The 19079-nt window shown below is 33.2% G+C and overlaps 2 protein-coding genes across 2 annotated transcripts; both read right to left on the bottom strand.

The window, feature by feature from the left end:
* Positions 1-690: 690 nt before the first annotated feature.
* Positions 691-7833, bottom strand: LOC117322830 (tauPI-stichotoxin-Hcr2b-like). Its single transcript, XM_033877773.1, has 3 exons — positions 7662-7833; positions 5873-5962; positions 691-1052 (listed from the first exon to the last, which is right to left on the bottom strand). The coding sequence occupies exons 1-3, from the start codon at positions 7738-7740 to the stop codon at positions 871-873; spliced, it is 351 nt and encodes a 116-aa protein (XP_033733664.1). The 5' UTR covers positions 7741-7833; the 3' UTR covers positions 691-870.
* Positions 7834-14292: 6459 nt separating this feature from the next.
* On the bottom strand, positions 14293-18259 carry LOC117322829 (PI-stichotoxin-Hcr2e-like). Its single transcript, XM_033877772.1, has 3 exons — positions 17731-18259; positions 15840-15929; positions 14293-14573 (listed from the first exon to the last, which is right to left on the bottom strand). Exons 1-3 carry the CDS (start codon positions 17807-17809, stop codon positions 14392-14394), a joined length of 351 nt encoding a protein of 116 aa, XP_033733663.1. The 5' UTR covers positions 17810-18259; the 3' UTR covers positions 14293-14391.
* Positions 18260-19079: the final 820 nt, after the last annotated feature.

The raw sequence follows: 19079 nt of genomic DNA, 5'->3' as shown, positions 1-19079 counted from the left end.
AATGTTATCCATTTGTCTGTATTCTTATTCTCTACACTGTACTGTTTACGAGAATGAACAAATTGTCATTGTCATTGTCACGATATCATTAATATAAATCAATAACAACAGATGGCCAAGAATAGAACCCTGAAGAACTCCAGCCAAATATCAACCCAATCAGAATTTACGTTTTTAATAACGAGCCTCTGTTTCCTCAAAATAATAATTTTCAAACCTTTTAAAACAGATCCTGATATATACCAATTTCGGACAATTTATGAACTTATCCCGAATGTTAAACCCAATCAAAAGTCTTGCTTATATCACAAAATATTACTCTTATTTCTTTACCAGAAGCAAGACCTTTCGCAAAATAATTAGAGATGCGAATTAACTGATTTATAGTAGAATAACCCGAAGTAAAGCCCGATTGGCATTTCGGTATTTTTTTGTTGTCGAGAGGAAAATTATTTACACACTTATTGACACATTGTTCAAATACTTTTCAAATTATACTAAAGATCACTTACAGCATTATATAACTTTATCTTGGCAGGAACTTACCTAAAATACCCCCCCCCTCCCCCCCCCCCCCCCCCCCCCCCCAGACATTAGGAAAGAAAAGTTCAAGGGTTTGATAGGGCGTCCTGCTCGTTTTGCATGTAAATAGCAAAACGCTACAAATGTATATTGAAGACATAAAACGGGTTAAATTAATTTCTAACTTTATTTCATTATAAAAATTGCATATCATTTACACAAACTTTGTATTGTACAGTGTTCCACATTTTTATTTTGCTCAATTGTTACCGAAACGGGCTGATTATAAATTCGTAAATGTGTTAAGTGTTCTTTAAGGCTTTAGAATAATATTCATTTATTGTGATGTTAATAAAACGGCCTTGATGGTCTTAGTAAAACGCATGCTTGTAAACAATCTTGGAAGGTCTCGTGGTTGTTGGCATTTCCTTCACATCCGCCGTACACAAAAGGAAGACAAAATCCATTGACATGGAAAAAACGTCTAAAATATGCAATACAGGGTCCAGTCTCTGGGGGCGCCGTGCAAACTGGAACACATTAAAATACAGTACATGCATATACATATTTATTGAAGCATCACCACATTATTTTCAATTCGATTTTTTTTCCGATTAGCTTAATTAACATCATCAGCTGTTGCACAAGGTATCTAATTTCTATGCGACCAGACCGATTTTTATAAAATAATTTATAAAATAAAAGTTTTTTTTTTCAAACTCTTTGGATTCGACACCAGGGTCGTAATTACGTCAAAGTTTATAACTTTAGCAGTTAGGGAAAATAACCAAATTTCAGAAATTTTCATTTTTTCACGATTTTATTGTTTCCGAAGCCAGGTGGGGCTTTAATGCTTTTAGTAACAAATTTTAAGAATATGAACTAATATGGTTTTTATCTTTAGATTTGAACATATTTCATTGTTTAGACACAATTGGATTGGGTACAAGTTTTTAACAACTTACAAAAGCTCTCTCCATAAATACATATTACAAAGATTGTGATAGCGATACAGTATATACTTATAATGATTATAAAGAAACAAAAGCAAAGAAGAATGGCAGGAAGAAAGACAGATCTAGAGATCTAAGAGTAAGATGAATGTTGCTATATTAGAATATACTACAAATTAGGGTTCATAAACGATGTACACAATATATATCTTTAAATACGCTAAATTAAAACTCATTAAAAACTAATGCATGGCGCATTATAGCTACACATCCAATACACGTCACTTATAAATAATGTCTTTAGATATAAGAAATCATTTCAGAATTCAGTCTAGTTACGGACTCCATTTACATTAAGGTTTACTCCATCCGCCTTCATTTATCAGCCGTCCAACCGATAAAACTGTATATATATATATATATATAGTTATTATTCTGAAGAGTCGCCATGACGCGACGAAAGCGCTAACGGAGAGGTTTTTTTTTTATTTTACTTATATATATATATATATATGCGGCAAAGTCTGTTTTTTGTTATTTTTTTTTATAAATTCACCTTTGCAAGGACAGATTTCAATTTCTTATATACTATAATTTACTTGCGATTGAGAAGACTTTGGCTAGGATGGAGGGAAAAATTAGTGAGATAGCTAAAAAGCTGTCACTGGTACATTCCACTATTGATGACATATACGAAATTCTGCAAACATTATCAGGACCTATACAGGAATCCGCCATCGAAGAATGCAATTCTCCTGGGGATGATTATGACGACTTCCAAGAAGATGATGAATCCATACAAATTCAAGCCAAGTATGTGAAGAAGTCATTATCTAGAACATGGAAGAATCTACTTAACCAAAGAAAACAAGCTTTCTGGAATCATCTTAAAATTGTGAGTACAATTGCAATTTATGAAGGTTGGCTAGGGATGGAAAACCCGGTACTACCTCGCAAATTCCGTCCCAGGCATATATCGGGTGAAACTGAAGAGGACCGAGCAATTCGAAAGGAAACAGCACTGGCACAATTTGAATCGGAAATAAGGATAATGAAAAACAAATCGCGTCGATTTCAAGAAAAATATTCATCTATCGATACCCAAATTGAGGAAGAAATAGAAAGAAAAACCAGGAATGAACAAGTGAAAGACATATTAACAGACCTGTGGATCAGAGACTGTTGTTTTGAAGAAAGGAAGTCTGAGAAGATATGGGCCGGGAAAGAAAAATGGTATAAAGAATATAGTGACAGGTACGGCACCGACATTTCTCTGCAAACACCAGAAAGGAAAAGAGTATCAACTGGTCACATAGATACGCCTTCTTCAAGGTCAGAGTGCAGCAAACGGTTCCAAGTATCAACATATGCAGAAGCAATTACAACACCCCCAAAACTTCATCGGAGTATTTCAAGCAGACAAGAGGGATGGAAATCGACCAAAAGGACCAACACTTCTCGTAGCCTACCAGCACAATCTGACAGAATCTTGAGATCAAGTACAAAAACGAGTAACAGTCAGAAATCACTTCCAATTACACGCAACGGCACTACATACATTGGCAAGAGGTCTTTTTTGGAACATCGCTCTTCAAAAGACGACGGAGGAGGCATCGAAAAGAAAAAAACACCAAACAAACTGTAAGTGACAATTCTAAATCTAACGTATTTCCAAAAGTAATAAATCTATCATCTAAACATTTATCTATCGATGAAATAGAACTTTTAAAGAAGGGCCTAACATTTTGTCCAACGCCTAAAGCAGATATGAAAGAGTTGAAAAGTGATCTTCATAAATTTTGTCGTAAGTTGAGATTAATGGAGAAGTTTGACGGCAAAGAAAATGACAGCGATCCTCCTCTTGTTAGAAATGTATCAAAATGGAATCCACCAAAATGTAATGATAAATATTTGGAAGACTCAATCTCTGCTATTAAAGCATACCCATTATCATAATAACGCAAAGAAAAACTTATCATACAAACAACGAAAGGCATTAGAAGATCTTAGTGGAGATAGATCCATTGTTATAAAGGAGGCCGATAAAGGTGGCATGGTTGTTGTAATGGATGCTCAATATTATTGTGATAAGATTACAGAAATGCTGTCTGACGAGGGTTTTTTATCATGAAATTTCATCTGAAATAGATGGAGAGACTAGGAAATGTATTTCTTCTCTGATAAATAGTCACAATGGAAATTTTAAGGATAAAGAAATTGAATATCTGACAGAATTTGATTACCGTTCAAGTTATTTTTATGGACTTCCAAAAATACACAAAAGTAAAATGATTTCTACAGCAATTAAAGAGCAAAACTCTGAGTATATTTGTTTAAAATCACCAAATGATCTTAAATTTAGACCTATTGTAGGAGGTCCTGAGCATGTCACTCAGCGTTTGAGTCATTTTTTGGACATCATTTTAAAGCCTCTATGCACAGAAGTTAAGAGTTTTATACGTGATGATATAGATTTTTTTATCTCATTTGCCAAAACATGTTAAGAGTGATCATTGTAAACTAGTTTCATTTGATGTTGTAAGTCTTTACACTAATATACCGCATGATTTAGGCGTAGAAGCTGTAAGTTATTGGTTGGATAAATGTCCTGGAAACACATATTCAAGATTTGATAAAGAGTTTGTTATTAATGCATTGAAAATTGTTTTAGAAAAGAATACATTTCATTTCAATGGTCACATCTATCAACAATGTAAAGGTACGGCAATGGGTACAAAAATGGCCCCTACATATGCCACACTTGTTCTCAGTTGAAAACAAATTTGGAGTCAGATTCGCTAATTATATAAAAGAAAACTTCCTGAGATTTCTTGACGATTGCTTTATAATTTGGGAGTCTGATAAGGATCCTACAGAATTTTTCGATATTCTAAATTCTTTACATCCTGATTTAAATTATACTATGGAAGTCAGTGACACTGGGATGCCATTTTTGGACATTTTTGTTGAACTTTTTGATAATACTATAGTTACCGATTTGTATAGTAAAGCTACAGATTCACATAATTATTTGGATTTTTTTTCCAACCATGCTAAACATACCAAACTGAATATTCCATATGGTCTAGCATCCAAATTAATTACAGTTGTTAGAGATAAGGAGAAGTTAAATGAGCGACTGAATGACTTGACAGTGTACCTCAAGAACAAACATTATCCTACTGAGGTAATACAGAATGCTATTCAGAAAGCTAAGGAAAAGGGTCCAATTTCTGTTCACACCGATAGGATTCAAAATAAGGATACCAATATCATACCATTTGTAACTACGTATAATCCTAATAATTGTAATATGCTACCTATTATAACACATTATGAAACCTACATGAAAAATAGTGTGAAAATGAAACATATTTTTGAAAATAAAGTTATCAATTGCAAAAGACAAGCTAAGAATTTGAAACGTTTGTTATGTAGATCAAAATTTGATATGAACACCTCGCATGCCGACAGTGGTGTACAAAAGTGTATGAAACCCAGATGTGGTACATGTAAGATTCTTATTGTGTGTAAAAACTATACTTTTATAAATGACTCAAAAATAGAAATACGATCTAATGTTACATGTAATTCTAAAAACGTTATTTACACTATAATATGCAAGTCATGTGGTGAATTTTATGTTGGCCAAACTGGGTGCGAATTAAGATTGCGTATGAATGTACACAGGCAGCAAATTAAAGATGATGACTTGAGATTTTTAAAGGTAAGCAAATATATTCACCAGTGTTCTGGGAATGATTTTTATGTTTTACCTATCTACAAGTTAAATAGTGACGATGTAGTTACAAGAGAGTTAAAAGAAAAAATGTTTATCGAAATGCTAAAACCAAACTTAAATGCAGAATAAGTTTATTGAATGTACAGTATTCCATCTGTTCCGACCTTGTTTATTACGTCACGCTATTGTTAACGTCATCACAATTGATGACGTCACACATATCTAAGCAACGTACAAATAAACAAAAGTTCAGTCCGCCTGAAGAAGCCTGAGCGGGCAGAAAGGCCTTGCGGCAAAGTCTGTTTTTTTGTTATTTTTTTTATAAATTCACCTTCGCAAGGACATATTTCAATTTCTTATATACTATATACTATATATATATATATATAGCAACATTTCAGTATCAAAAGTGATGATGTCCAGCCGGTATGAGAATTTACAAGAAAATAGTGGACATTTTCCTCGATATGTATTTAGACCTTAGTGCTTAAAAAATATAAAATACTGTCTCCGCAGGTCAGAAATAAACAGCCATGTATCCTTCAGTCATTAAAACCTTCTTTGAGCAAAAACCAGGTAAAAAAATAGTTCGCCATAAAAAGGACAGTCCTGAAGCGATGTTTGATTCTACAAGACGTTGTAAGGGTAAACTTACTTTCGGTCCGGGGATAAGGCCCCCATCCTCCCATCGTTACGTTGATTAAAACTAACAGCAGAAAAACTTTTAACATTGCCGTCTCCATTTCTGAAACAAACGAGAGTATTAGTGAATTTGAAGTATGCTTCCCGAAGGAATTTATTGGGGATGTTCCCTGTCTGTGCTTGTATCTAGTCAAATTAATGACACGTGTCTGTAACAATACGTTAAAAGGGAGAGTTTGGAGAGGAATGAATAACGTTTTAACTATAGAAATATTTGAATCTTTGACATACGTAAAAGGTATAGCTATCACTTTCAGATGCAGATGTAGAAGAAGAAAAAAGAAGAAAAAAGAGGAACATTTCTTATTCTCTTTTACAACCTATACTTCTGTATTCAGAATATTATATATATATATAAATCAATTGCAATTTTTAAACGAAATTTAGATTTGAGATTTAGTACGCCGAATTTTATACTCTACGAGGAACTATATGCGTAAAGTATTGGAATGAAATGTAGAATTACTATGTTTTGGTATAACTTGATATCTTCTGATAAATTAATGAAGATCTACCAATTTTATGAAAATGAAACAAGTTTCAAATGGATGGATATCGTTGTGCCATCTAGAGGAAACAAATAGTTTTTTAGATTTATTTTTAAGATTATTTTCTCAAATTAAATGAAAGATATAGAATACAATACACTGTAAAATTGTCTACATTGTCCATTAAAACAGGGCGATGGGCTGGTCTCGTTCGCCCCGAAAGGATTACTTTCTTACGTTCTGCGGGTAATGGCGACAATTATCATTATTTATTTGTGAGTATGAATCAGTTTGTCGAATTCGACAGTTATATTGTACAATGTAAATCCAAAGTCTAATTTGTGTAATGTTCGAGGTCTATCTAATGTTAGTAAGTTTGTAGAAAAAAATCTATAAAATTTTAAAAGTAGAGATTAGATTTGAATAGTTCATATGGAATTATTATTGTGTTCTGTCATATGCAAAATTTGCTGATGTGATAATGTGATGTCCTATCATACACGCGTGTCTGAGTGAACCATAAAATCTTGAAATCTTGAATATTACTGAATATGTTTTCTCGTTAACGAGGCATTCCTTCGTTTGAATAAATTTTAGGTCGTCAAAATTAAAATTACTGGAAAATATGTATTTTTTCCAAGTAGTACAAGTTATATTCTTTACATTAATTCGATAGTTTTACTCACATGATAAACCAAAGTTCTTCGAGTGTTAAATCCTGAAAATTCTTAATTCGACCCGAAGTATCACTAATTACCGTCTTTATCTTGTACAATTCGACGTTAATTCAATTACATGTAGGCAAAAGTACTCATATAATCATCGTTCGGACATAGATTTCATCAATAGAAATTGTGCATGTTACTGATGTCCGAACGAAGGAATGCCCCTTTAACAAAATGATTTAAAATGCTACATTTTGCTATTTTGTTTCCCATGGGCACGAAACGTGGAACCCTAGCTCATGATTTTATTGCAATCAAAGCAACGAATTTTGTTTTACGCTCATCAACAGAATCATCTTCTTTTTCCTAATCAAGAAATTTATGAATCTCGACAGATTTTTATAAGAGTGTTTAGCCAGACTATCGCTAAAATACTTTCTAGGAAATGGAACTAGATTCAATTCCTAAAAAGTATTTTACCATACTTTCATTGACTAACTGTTTTAGCGATGGCACTATAGTAGGCGAATAAGGTCCTCGATGACCAAGATTTAATAGTTTATAGAAATATACAGATAAAGACACTTACCTGGTTGTTTTACCTGTGGAAATGTCGACAAGGGTTGATCACTTCTCAAAATAAACTTCAGCGAGACGTCGGGGACCATTTATATAAAGCCATGCTATAAATCAATCACAGTTTCAAGTTCAAGTTTCACAGAGAAGCAAATCCTGTGTCTGTGGATCTGCTTGTGAAAATGCCTATATTTTCATTGTTATGCCCTAATTATGTATATCAGAGTTTTGAACTGTTTCAAAATCTGAACTTGAATAAAAATAATGAAACATCGTCAGATATATCATTATGTGGTTTTCCGGGTCTGTCTTACAATGATGCTATTTTTGAAACATGCAAAACTGTATACATCACCAGATATTCACGGTTGAATGAACAGCACTACGTACTTATCATGACTTGGCTTAGAATGTTTAAATATTGGATAACATTGAGGCATGCATACCAACAACTGTACTTTAAAATAATTTATAATGATATGCTGGAGAACGGCGATACGTGGTTAATGAATGTTACACAAGAATTATATAATATTGGCCTAAGATATATCTAGGAGTCAAATGAAGTTGACAGTTGATCAGTTAATATAATTAAAAATAGATTATGTGATTTTTTTTCAACAGAAATGTCAAGAAACCATTAAGTCTTATCCAAAAGGTCATATTGTTCAATACTGAACAAATATTTTCATTTCGTTGCTAGACTAGACACACAGTTTTGTCATTTTGAGAATTTGATGTATACGTATTGGATTTGATTAAAACGTATTTTATTGTTAAGACACAATTGGATTTTTTAACAACTTATAAAAGCCCTCTCCACAAACATATTACAAAGATTGTGATAGCGACACAGTATACTTATAATGATTATAAAGAAAGAAAAGAATAATGACAGGAAGAAAGACCGATCTAGAGATCTAAGAGTGAGATGAAAATATCACAACTTGTGCGCATCCCCCCTGTCTCTGTTTGGCAAATAAATATGTTTAAACAAAACCCCTTAAGGGGCATCTAAACAGCAAATCCAGTCAAAACATTAATATTTTACAGGCCTATAGATCCCTATTATGGTGCAATGTCACAGAAGTAACATGATGGACTTTTAAGTATGTATCATGGCAAACCCTGGGTCTTGCTGTTGACATGTAATTTGTTGAGCTGTTTGTAAATTTCAACAAAACGTAAGAAAAATGCATGTTTCAGGGGGACATAATTAACTCATTTGTATCCCATCTATTACACAAACTTGCCATGTCGTTTTGCTCACAAGTATCTAAAGCACAAAATAGGAGCATTGGTTTGACCAGCTTTGACGTTATTATATGTAAAAACGCTGTTTTTATTTTGATCTTGAATTGCAAATGGCGGTCGTGAATGATATCACACAAATATGGCATATAAGGAGGTATTTAAAACATCAAAAATGCTCTTATTAGACAATATAAAGTATTCTTGAAGTGGCAAGAAGACTGCTTTATGAAAAAATGTTCAACCGTTGAGTTTGGGGTAAAATATGCCTATTTCTGAAAAAGGCTGCAAACTCACCATTTTAACAAATTGACATTCAAATGTTCATGTTACTATGATGAGTTGTCTTAAAAGTATGATATAGGAGTTTTGTTATTAACTGAAATGCCTCCTTTAAGCCATATTTGTGTAATATTATTCTCAGCTGCCATTTGCATTTCAAGGTCAAAACAAAATAAGTATTTATACGTACATACAGTAAAATCCGGTCAAACAAATGCTCCTACCCTGTGCTATAGACACTTGTGAACATAACAGCATGGCTATTTTTCAGGTTTGATCATTTGCGTGACTTAGAATTATTCCATGCCAAATCTTACCACAAAGTTACTCTACAGAAGAAACTGGTAGCATCTATAGCATATTATTGGTGATTGTAAGAAGCTACATGTCCAAACAAACATTTTGGTATATTACATGACATTTTTTGTGCAAATCTTAAGGTATTTATTCGTGTTTGAAATTCAACACTATTCTGCTATATAGATGATCCCTTAAGAAAATATGCCGTACTACATTGTTGTGTCGTCTAGAGACAGGTGTACTATTTCAAATATTACGATCTAAAGAATGCGGTATTACATTATACACGTAACACTTTTATATTAGCTAACTCGGCAAGATGATGACAAAAATCCTGACCCCAGACGTCATCGTGGGTATGACGGAGGACGAAATATTGCGCCTGGGTCACGAGATATACTGTAAATATGTCTAGTTAATCAGACATAATGCGAAAGATCACATTTATAACACCTTAACGTTTAATCGGTCATTGTTATTTTGATACAGGTCTTAATTTCAATTTAAAATAAATCTATTTACATTAATAAGTTCATACGTGATTATTTTACTGAGGAATATTTTGCCAGAAAGCTCGATGATAAAGATGTTTTGATGGTCATGCACAGACATAGGTTTGTCCTTTGTCAATTTTAAGGTATGTTTTATGTTATATATATGTATATAACTTTACACTATTGTAAGTAGCAGAAACTCTGTTTTTTTTTCTAACGCCAATTGACGCCAGTCATACGTTTCTCAGATTTCAGATTTCATTGATCACTCAGACACACACATGTGTGTTACAAGAGGTCAAACATAAACAGCCAATTTTTTACATGGCGGAACACAACAAATCTCATACATTCTTTATAATTTTTTCAAGCCTTTCGTCGTGCAGGTAGACCGAAAGAATGGAGATAATTCCGTCTTGGAGCACCGAAACCTCCAATTCATTATTTTATAGATTTTCTACCCCATTTTTAGCCCACCATCATCAGATGGTGGGCTATTCAAATCGCCTTGCGTCCGTGGTCCGTCCGTCCGTCCGTCCGTCCCTCCGTCCGTAAACAATTTTTGTTATCGCTATTTCTCAGAAAGTACTGAAAGGATCTTTCTCAAATTTCATATGTAGGTTTCCCTTGGTGCCTTGTTATGCATATTGCGTTTTGAGACCGATCGGAAAACAACATGGCCGACAGGCAGCCATCTTGGATTTTGACAATTGAAGTTTGTTATCGCTATTTCTAAGAAAGTACTGAAGGGATCTTTCTCAAATTTCATATGAAGGTTCCCCTTGGTGCCTAGTTATGCATATTGCGTTTTGAGACCAATCGGAAAACAACATGGCCGACAGGCAGCCATCTTGGATTTTGACAATTGAAGTTTGTTATCTTTAAGGGATCTTTCTCAAATTTCATATGTAAGTTTCCCTTGGTGCCTAGTTATGCATATTGCGTTTTGAGACCAATCTGAAAACAACATGGCCGACAGGCAGCCATCTTGGATTTTGACAATTGAAGTTTGTTATCACTATTTCTGAGAAAGTATTTAAGGGATCTTTCTCAAATTTCATATGTAAGTTTCCCTTGGTGCCTAGTTATGCATATTGCATTTTGAGACCAATCGGAAAATAACATGGCCGACAGGCAGCCATCTTGGATTTCGACAATTGAAGTTTGTTATCGCTATTTCTGAGAAAGTACTGAAGGGATCTTTCTCAAATTTCATATGGAGGTTCCCCTTGGTGCCTCGTTATGCTTATTGCATTTTGAGATCAATTGGAAAACAATATGGCCGACAGACCGCCATCTTGGATTTTGACAATTGAAGTTTGTTATCTCTATTTCTCAAAGTACTAAATGGATCTTTCTCAAATTTCATAAGTAGGTTCCCCTTGGTCCCTTGTATTGCATTTTTGGACCAGTCTGTCCTGAAAACAACCTGGCAAACAAACAGCCATTATCGTTAAATCTCAAGTACTGGAGGGATGTCTCAATTTGCACAGATTAGTAAAATGAAGGGAAAAGTAGAGAAAAGATCAATCTGACATGGAACCTATGAAGATCATTCAATGGTGGGCGCCAAGATCCCTCTGGGATCTCTTGTCTAACATGAAACGATATGCAAGGACTGTGTCCTAACTCGTCAAATATACACATGACTATACTTAGCAGTGGTGCATTTGATTTGTGAAAACGCTAATTATTCAATCCGAAAAAATTAACGTCAACTTAACTTCCCATATATATGCCATCACGTGAACTGAAGTACATAATTGACAGATATTTTAACTCTTGATATAAACATTTATATACCTAATTATAATATCACAACCTTTGAACGGATCAAGGTTAATATATGCCCTAATTACAATTTAAAATATTTATTGACCTCCAGTTAAGTATATAATGAGGAATGATGTGATATTTTTACCTATATCATATTTTGTCACAACCCCTGACAAAGGTTGTCATGCGTTCCTTGCCTGCTGAATTCTATATACTTCTTTGGAAGTAATATAATTGAAATGTTATTTAAAGGGTTACATGAATTCAAATAGCAAAGTTGCAAACAGACATTTTCTAATACAATACAACCTTGTAATCTCAAACTCTGATAATTCGAGTTCCCTTTTTAACTGGAACGAGAAATTCAATTTCGAATGAAAAAATTATATATAAAATATACTCTTTTATCTCGAATAGTTTTTCATAACCACCACAGACCTCTAGATAATGATGTTCGGTTCTATACAAAGAGGAGATAATGATTAAGTTGTTTTTCTTTCATTTCTTTTTCCAATCACGATGTTTTAAATATTTTATCGTCTATTCAATTTTGGCACTTATAATTATTTTACATACAAAAACGCACACTAGCGCCGAACGAGACTGGTCAACATCTTAATATTTCTATGAGAGATAATTCATCCGTTCAAAAAAACATTTTCAAGTAAGAGAAAAATACATCTGCAGACCCGATATGAAAAACTAAGCTACTTCTTCTTTTAGGGGCTGTGATGTCCGATTGGTTAAGGTGTCCCGACACTTTATCATTGTTAGCCCTCCACCTCTGGGTCGCAAGTTCGAAACCCACGTTGTGCAGTTGCCTAGTACTGACCGTAGATCGGTGTTTTTTCCCCGGGAACTCCCAAAACCAGGCAAACCAAATCCTTCTTTAGGAATAATAAAATCAGAAGTATTGCGAAGAATTTATGTATAAATTTAGGGTCCGAAAAAGGGAGAGGAACGTAAATGTGTGATTTGCTGCTGTAGATGTATATTTAGATACGGTATTAATATTAGATAATAGTCATACAAAATGTAATGTACATGCGACGTTAGCATGGAAAATCTGTTGGATTTTACCAGGACTATGTCGGCGGCGGCAGCGTTCGCACAATGGTTTCCGTCCAATAACTTGAGTTCCCTTTGGCCAATCAAACTCAAACTTCATACACTGCTTCCTTACCAAAAGTGCTTGCTTAGTTTTGATTTTCAGGTTCAAAGGTCAAAAAGGTCCTTGCTACTATAAATAGAAAATAGGTTTGCTTGTGATAACTTGAGATCCATTGGGCCAATCAAACTCAAACTTGATGCTTTGCTTTCTTATAGGAAGTGCTTGCTTGGGATTGCTTTAAGTTTCGATTTTCAAAGGTCAAAGGTCAAGGTCACAGTTGCTTTTAATAGAAACTTGGTTTCCATTTGATAACTCGAAATCCTTTGGACCAATTAAACTCAATCTTTGTATTTGTATTTATCAGAAGTGCTTGCTTGGGATTGCTTTTCAGGTTCGAAAGTCACGGTCACTGTAAATAAATAGAAAATCTGTCTAGTTCCCTTTGGGTCAATCAACGTAAAAACCTCATGGTGCTTTCTGGTTTCTGCATGAAAAACACTTAATTTTGCATGAAACTTGTTTTGATTTGCAAAGCATCTCAGTTTGATTTTTAACATTCAAATCCTAGCTTGCTGTGCAGGCGACACATCCACTTCCGTGGAATTCTTGTTAAACATGATTCTCTGTTTCCTGTTATACAAATAATTTGATGGTAGATTCTCTGTCTATCAATGTTTCAATGTTATCCATTTGTCTGTATTCTTATTCTCTACACTGTAATGTTTACGAGAATGATCAAATTGTCATTGTCATTGTCATTGTCACGATATCATTATTATAAATCAAAAACAACAGAGGGCCAAGAATAGAACCCTGAAGAACTCCAGCCTTAATATCAACCCAATCAGAATTTACGTTTTTAATTACGGCTCTCTGTTTCCTCAAAAAATAATTTTCAAACCATTTTAAAACAGATCCTGATATACCAATTTCGGACAATTTATGAACTTATCCCGAATGTTAAACCCAATCAAAAGTCTTGCTTATATCACAAAATATTACTCTTATTTCTTTACCAGAAGCAAGACCTTTCGCAAAATTATTAGAGATGCGAATTAACTGATTTATAGTAGAATAACCTGAAGTAAAGCCCGATTGGCATTTCGGTATTTTTGTTGTTGTCGAGAGGAAAATTATTTACATATTTATTGACACATTGTTCAAACACTTTTCAAATTATACTTAAAATCAATTACAGCATTATATAACTTTATCTTGGCAGGAAGTTACCTAAAATACTCCCCCCCAGACATTAGGAAAGAAAAGTTCAAGGGTTTGATAGGGCGTCCTGCTCGTTTTGCATGTAAATAGCAAAACGCTACAAATGTATATTGAAGACATAAAACGGGTTAAATTAATTTCTAACTTTATTTCATTATAAAAATTGCATATCATATACACAAACTTTGTATTGTACAGTGTTCCACATTTTTATTTTGCTCAATTTTTACCGGAACGGGCTGATTATAAATTCGTAAATGTATTAAGTGTTCTTTAAGGCTTTAGAATAATATTCATTTATTGTGATGTTAATAAAACGGCCTTGGCGGTCTTGGGAAAACGCATGCTTGTAAACAATCTTGGAAGGTCTCGTGGTTGTTGGCATTTCCTTCACATCCGCCATACACAAAAGGGAGACACAATCCATTGACATGGAAAAACCGTTCTAAATATGCATAACAGGGTCCAATCTCTGGGGGTGCCGTGCAAACTGGAACACATTAAAATACAGTACATGTGTATACATATTTATTGAAACATCACCACATTATTTTCAATTCGATTTTTTTTTTTCAATTAGCTAAATTAACACCATCAGCTGTTGCATGTGGTATCTAATTTCTATGCGATCAGACCGATTTTTATAAAATAATTTATAAAATAAAAGGTTTTTTTTTCAAACTCTTTGGATTCGACACCAGGGTCGTAATCACGTCAAAGTTTATAACTTTAGCAGTTAGGGAAAATAACCAAATTTCAGAAATTTTCATTTTTTCACGATTTTATTGTTTCCGAAGCCAGGTGGGGCTTTAATGCTTTTAGTAACAAATTTTAAGAATATGAACTAATATGGTTTTTATCTTTAGATTTAAACATATTTTATTGTTTAGACACAATTGGATTGGGCAGAAGTTTTTAACAACTTATAAAAGCCCTCTCCATAAATACATATTACAAAGATTGTGATAGCGATACAGTATACTTATAATGATTATAAAGAAACAAAAGCAAAGAAGAATGGCAGGAAGAAAGACAGATCTAGAGATCTAAGAGTAAGATGAATGTTGCTATATTAGAATATACTACAAATTAGGGTTCATTAACGATGTACACAATATATATCTTTAAATACGCTAAATTAAAACTCATTAAAAACTAATGCATGGCACATTATAGCTACACATCCAATACACGTCACTTATAAATAATGTCTTTAGATATACGAAATCATTTCAGAATTCAGTCTAGTTACGGACTCCATTTACATTCAGGTTTACTCCATCCGCCTTCATTTATCAGCCGTCCAACCGATAAAACTGTATATATATATATATATATATTATGTGATTGTATTTGTGATTTTTTGTGTTTTGATAAAGGGGCGGATTGCCTCGAAAATTTAACAAACCTTATTGTTTACACTGTTTGAATTACTTCTTTGCCCCATATTATATATATATATATATATATAGCAACATTTCAGTATCAAAAGTGATGATGTCCAGCCGGTATGAGAATTTTCAAGAAAATGGTGGACATTTTCCTCGATATGTATTTAGACGTTAGTGCTTAAAAAATATAAAATACTGTTTCCGCAGGTCATAAATAAACAGCCATGTCAGCGTATGCATTATTTCAATCATTAAAACCTACTTTGAGCTTTGTTACAAAAATCAGGTTAAAATATAGATCGCCATAAAAAGGACAGTCCTGAAGCGATGTTTGATTCTACAAGACGTTGTAAGGGTAAACTTACTTTCGGTCCGGGGATAAGGCCTCCATCCTCCCATCGTTACGTTGATTAAAACTAACAGCAGAAAAACTTTTAACATTGCCGTTTCCATTTCTGAAACAAACGAGAGTATGAGTGGGTTTGAAGAATGCTTCCCGAAGGACTTTGTCGGATTTAAAAAAAAAAAAAAAAAATGTCTATTTATTTCGTATTTAGTTAAACGAGTGACATTTATCTGTAAAAATGGTAAAACGGAGAGTTTGAAAGTGGAAAGAATAATGTTTTAACAAGAAGTATTGGGATATTTTACATACCTGAGTTATAGCTAACTTTTGTTATGAAAACAACAAGCAAACTAGCAGGACAATCGAGGAAACTTTGTTTGCTGTTTATAAAAAAGATGATGAACATTTCCTGACTAATCGACTTACAATTAAAGATTTTTTTATTCTCTAGTATAACCAATGCTTCTGTATTTAAAAATATAAGTAATGAAAGAATTCAATTGCAATTTTGTAAACCTATTTCAGATTTGAGTTGTAGTACGCCGACTTTTATGGCCTTCGATGAATTATATCCGTAAAGTGTTCGAATAAAATGTAGAATGACTATGTTAAATTTTGGTATTACAAAAAAAAATGTACTTAATATCTTCTGAAAAGTTAATGTACACAATATACATGAAAATGGAAACATGGGTTTCAAATGAATGGGTAAAGATGTGTCATATGTTTGCTAAAATGAAGATTAGTTTCTCAAATCAAATGAAAAAGAAAAAAAAAGTTCGTATATTAATTAGGCATTTATCCATTAAAACGGGACGATGGTCTGGTCTCGTTCGCCCTGAAAGGATTACTCCCTTGCGCTCTGCGGGTATTGGCGACGATTATCAAAATTTATTTATATATTATTTATAAATATGAATCAGTATGTCGAATTCGACAGTAATAAATATATCCAAAGTCTTATTTGTGTTATGTTCGTGCTCTGTATAATGTTAATAGGTTTGTAGAAAAAAATCAGCAAATTCTAAATGTAGAGATTAGATTTGAATACTTCATGAGGAATGATAATTTTGCTCCGTCATATGTGAAGTTTGCTGAATATGATAATGTGATCACCTGTTATACACATTTGTCTGAGTGAACCATAAAATCTTGAAATCTTCAATATTACTACATATGTTTTTCTCTTTAAAGGGCCATTCCTTCGTTTGAATAAAGTTTAGGTCGTCAAAATTAAACTTACTGGAAAATATGTATTTTTTCCAAGTAGTAAAGTTATAATCTTTACATTAATTCGGCAGTTTTACTCTCATGATAAACCAAAGTTCTTCGAGTATTAAGTCCTGAAAATTCTTAATTCGACCCGAAATATCACTAATTACCGCAAAGACATACGGTATTTGTATACGATACGTCTTTTTCTTGTACAATTCGACATTAATTTAATTACATGTAGACAAAAGTACTCATATAATCATCGTTCGGACATAGATTTCATCAATAGAAATTGTGCATGTTACTGATGTCCGAACGAAGGAATGCCCCTTTAACAAAATGATTTAAAATGCTACATTTTGCTATTTTGTTTCCCATGGGCACGAAACGTGGAACCCTAGCTCATGATTTTATTGCAATCAAAGCAACGAATTTTGATTTACGCTCATCAACATAATCATCTTCAATTTCTCTAATCAAGAAATTTATGAATCTCGACAGATTTTTATAAGAGTGTTTAGCCAGACTATCGCTAAAATACTTTCTAGGAAATGGAACTAGATTCAATTCCTAAAAAGTATTTTACCATACTTTCATTGACTAACTGTTTTAGCGATGGCACTATAGTAGGCGAATAAGGTCCTCGATGACAAATATTCAATAGTTTATAGAAATATACAGATAAAGACACTTACCTGGCTGGTTTACCTGTGGAAATGTCGACAAGGGTTGATCACTACTCAAAATGAACGTCAGCGAGACGTCGGGGACCATTTATATAAAGCCATGCTATAAATCAATCACAGTTTCAAGTTCAAGTTTCACAGAGAAACAAAGCATTGTTATACTTACATAGACGCGTAAACAATATATAATATATATAAAATCACGCGTGTAAATATCCCCTTTACTAATTTTCTATACTTTTTTTCAAATTCAGTATATAATATAAATAAGCACGTGTTGAAAAACTGATAATTGTTTTAAGGCATGAATTAGTATCTTGAAGGCAAGTCATCAGCCGATCTGTAAGTAAACAAGTAAACAGAAAATACACAACAAATTAAAATTGACATTTAGCATGACAGATGATATAGTGCAGGGGGCATTGAGATATAAGTATACGTCTACGTAATGAACATATCGTTGATTAGACATGCATAATGGCATAAATTAAGACTTCTATTATAATATCGCAACTTTTAAACGATTATTATTATGTAATTACAGACCTTAATTACTTGGTTAATTATTCAAATAAACCGCAATAGATAATGCCAACAAAAATGTTATCACAAAGCATAACGATGCGCGAGATTATTGTGTACGTGAAAATAATATAGACATACATGTCCAAAAATAATTTGTTTAGAAGGATAACCTGAAACGATTTAAATAAGACTGTGAGTTTTGTTCGCAGCAAATTGCGTTTTTCTGAAATTAATTTAAAGAATTGCATATTCCTTTTCAGCTATTTTCCTTGAATACACTATCGGAAAAAGATACCAATACTTTGAAGTTATGTTTTTGTTTGATCATTTTTGAAAAAAACAAAAACAAAAAACAAAAACAAAAATAAAAACAAGAAAAAACCCCAACAATCTTATCAATTAAAAATAATCTGTACACTACTTCGAAGAGTTGTTTAGAATTAAATTCACTTCCCTTTCGAATATGAATGATGTCATACAGCCCTTTGCTATTGGGACGGCGTTGAACTCGAGAAACTATGATTTATTTAGAGTTAACATTGTAGACAGCCCCGCCTGTGTCTGTGGATCTGCTTGTGAAAATGCCTATATTTTCATTTTTATGCCCTAATTATGTATATCAGAGTTTTGAACTGTTTCAAAATCTGAACTTGAATAAAAATAATGAAACATCGTCAGATATATCATTATGTGGTTTTCCGGGTCTGTCTTACAATGATGCTATTTTTGAAATATGCAAAACTGTATACATCGCCAGATATTCACGGTTGAATGAACAGCACTACGTACTTATCATGACTTGGCTTAGAATGTTTAAAATATTGGATAACATT

The sequence above is a fragment of the Pecten maximus genome, chromosome 3 (assembly GCF_902652985.1).
Source record: "Pecten maximus chromosome 3, xPecMax1.1, whole genome shotgun sequence".
Taxonomy (NCBI): Eukaryota; Metazoa; Mollusca; class Bivalvia; order Pectinida; family Pectinidae; genus Pecten; species Pecten maximus.
The sequence above is the reverse complement of the archived record's forward strand: the minus strand, read 5'-3'. Positions and strand labels throughout refer to the sequence as shown.

Coding starts and splice junctions, on each gene's coding strand:
- LOC117322830 (XM_033877773.1), bottom strand. CDS start 7,740: ATGGTCCCCGACGTCTCGCTGAAGTTTATTTTGAGAAGTGATCAACCC. Junction 5,963..7,661: donor TCCACAGGTAAAACAACCAG/GTAAGTGTCTTT, acceptor CGTTTGTTTCAG/AAATGGAGACGGCAATGTTA. Junction 1,053..5,872: donor GCCTTATCCCCGGACCGAAA/GTAAGTTTACCC, acceptor AATGTGTTCCAG/TTTGCACGGCGCCCCCAGAG.
- LOC117322829 (XM_033877772.1), bottom strand. CDS start 17,809: ATGGTCCCCGACGTCTCGCTGACGTTCATTTTGAGTAGTGATCAACCC. Junction 15,930..17,730: donor TCCACAGGTAAACCAGCCAG/GTAAGTGTCTTT, acceptor CGTTTGTTTCAG/AAATGGAAACGGCAATGTTA. Junction 14,574..15,839: donor GCCTTATCCCCGGACCGAAA/GTAAGTTTACCC, acceptor AATGTGTTCCAG/TTTGCACGGCACCCCCAGAG.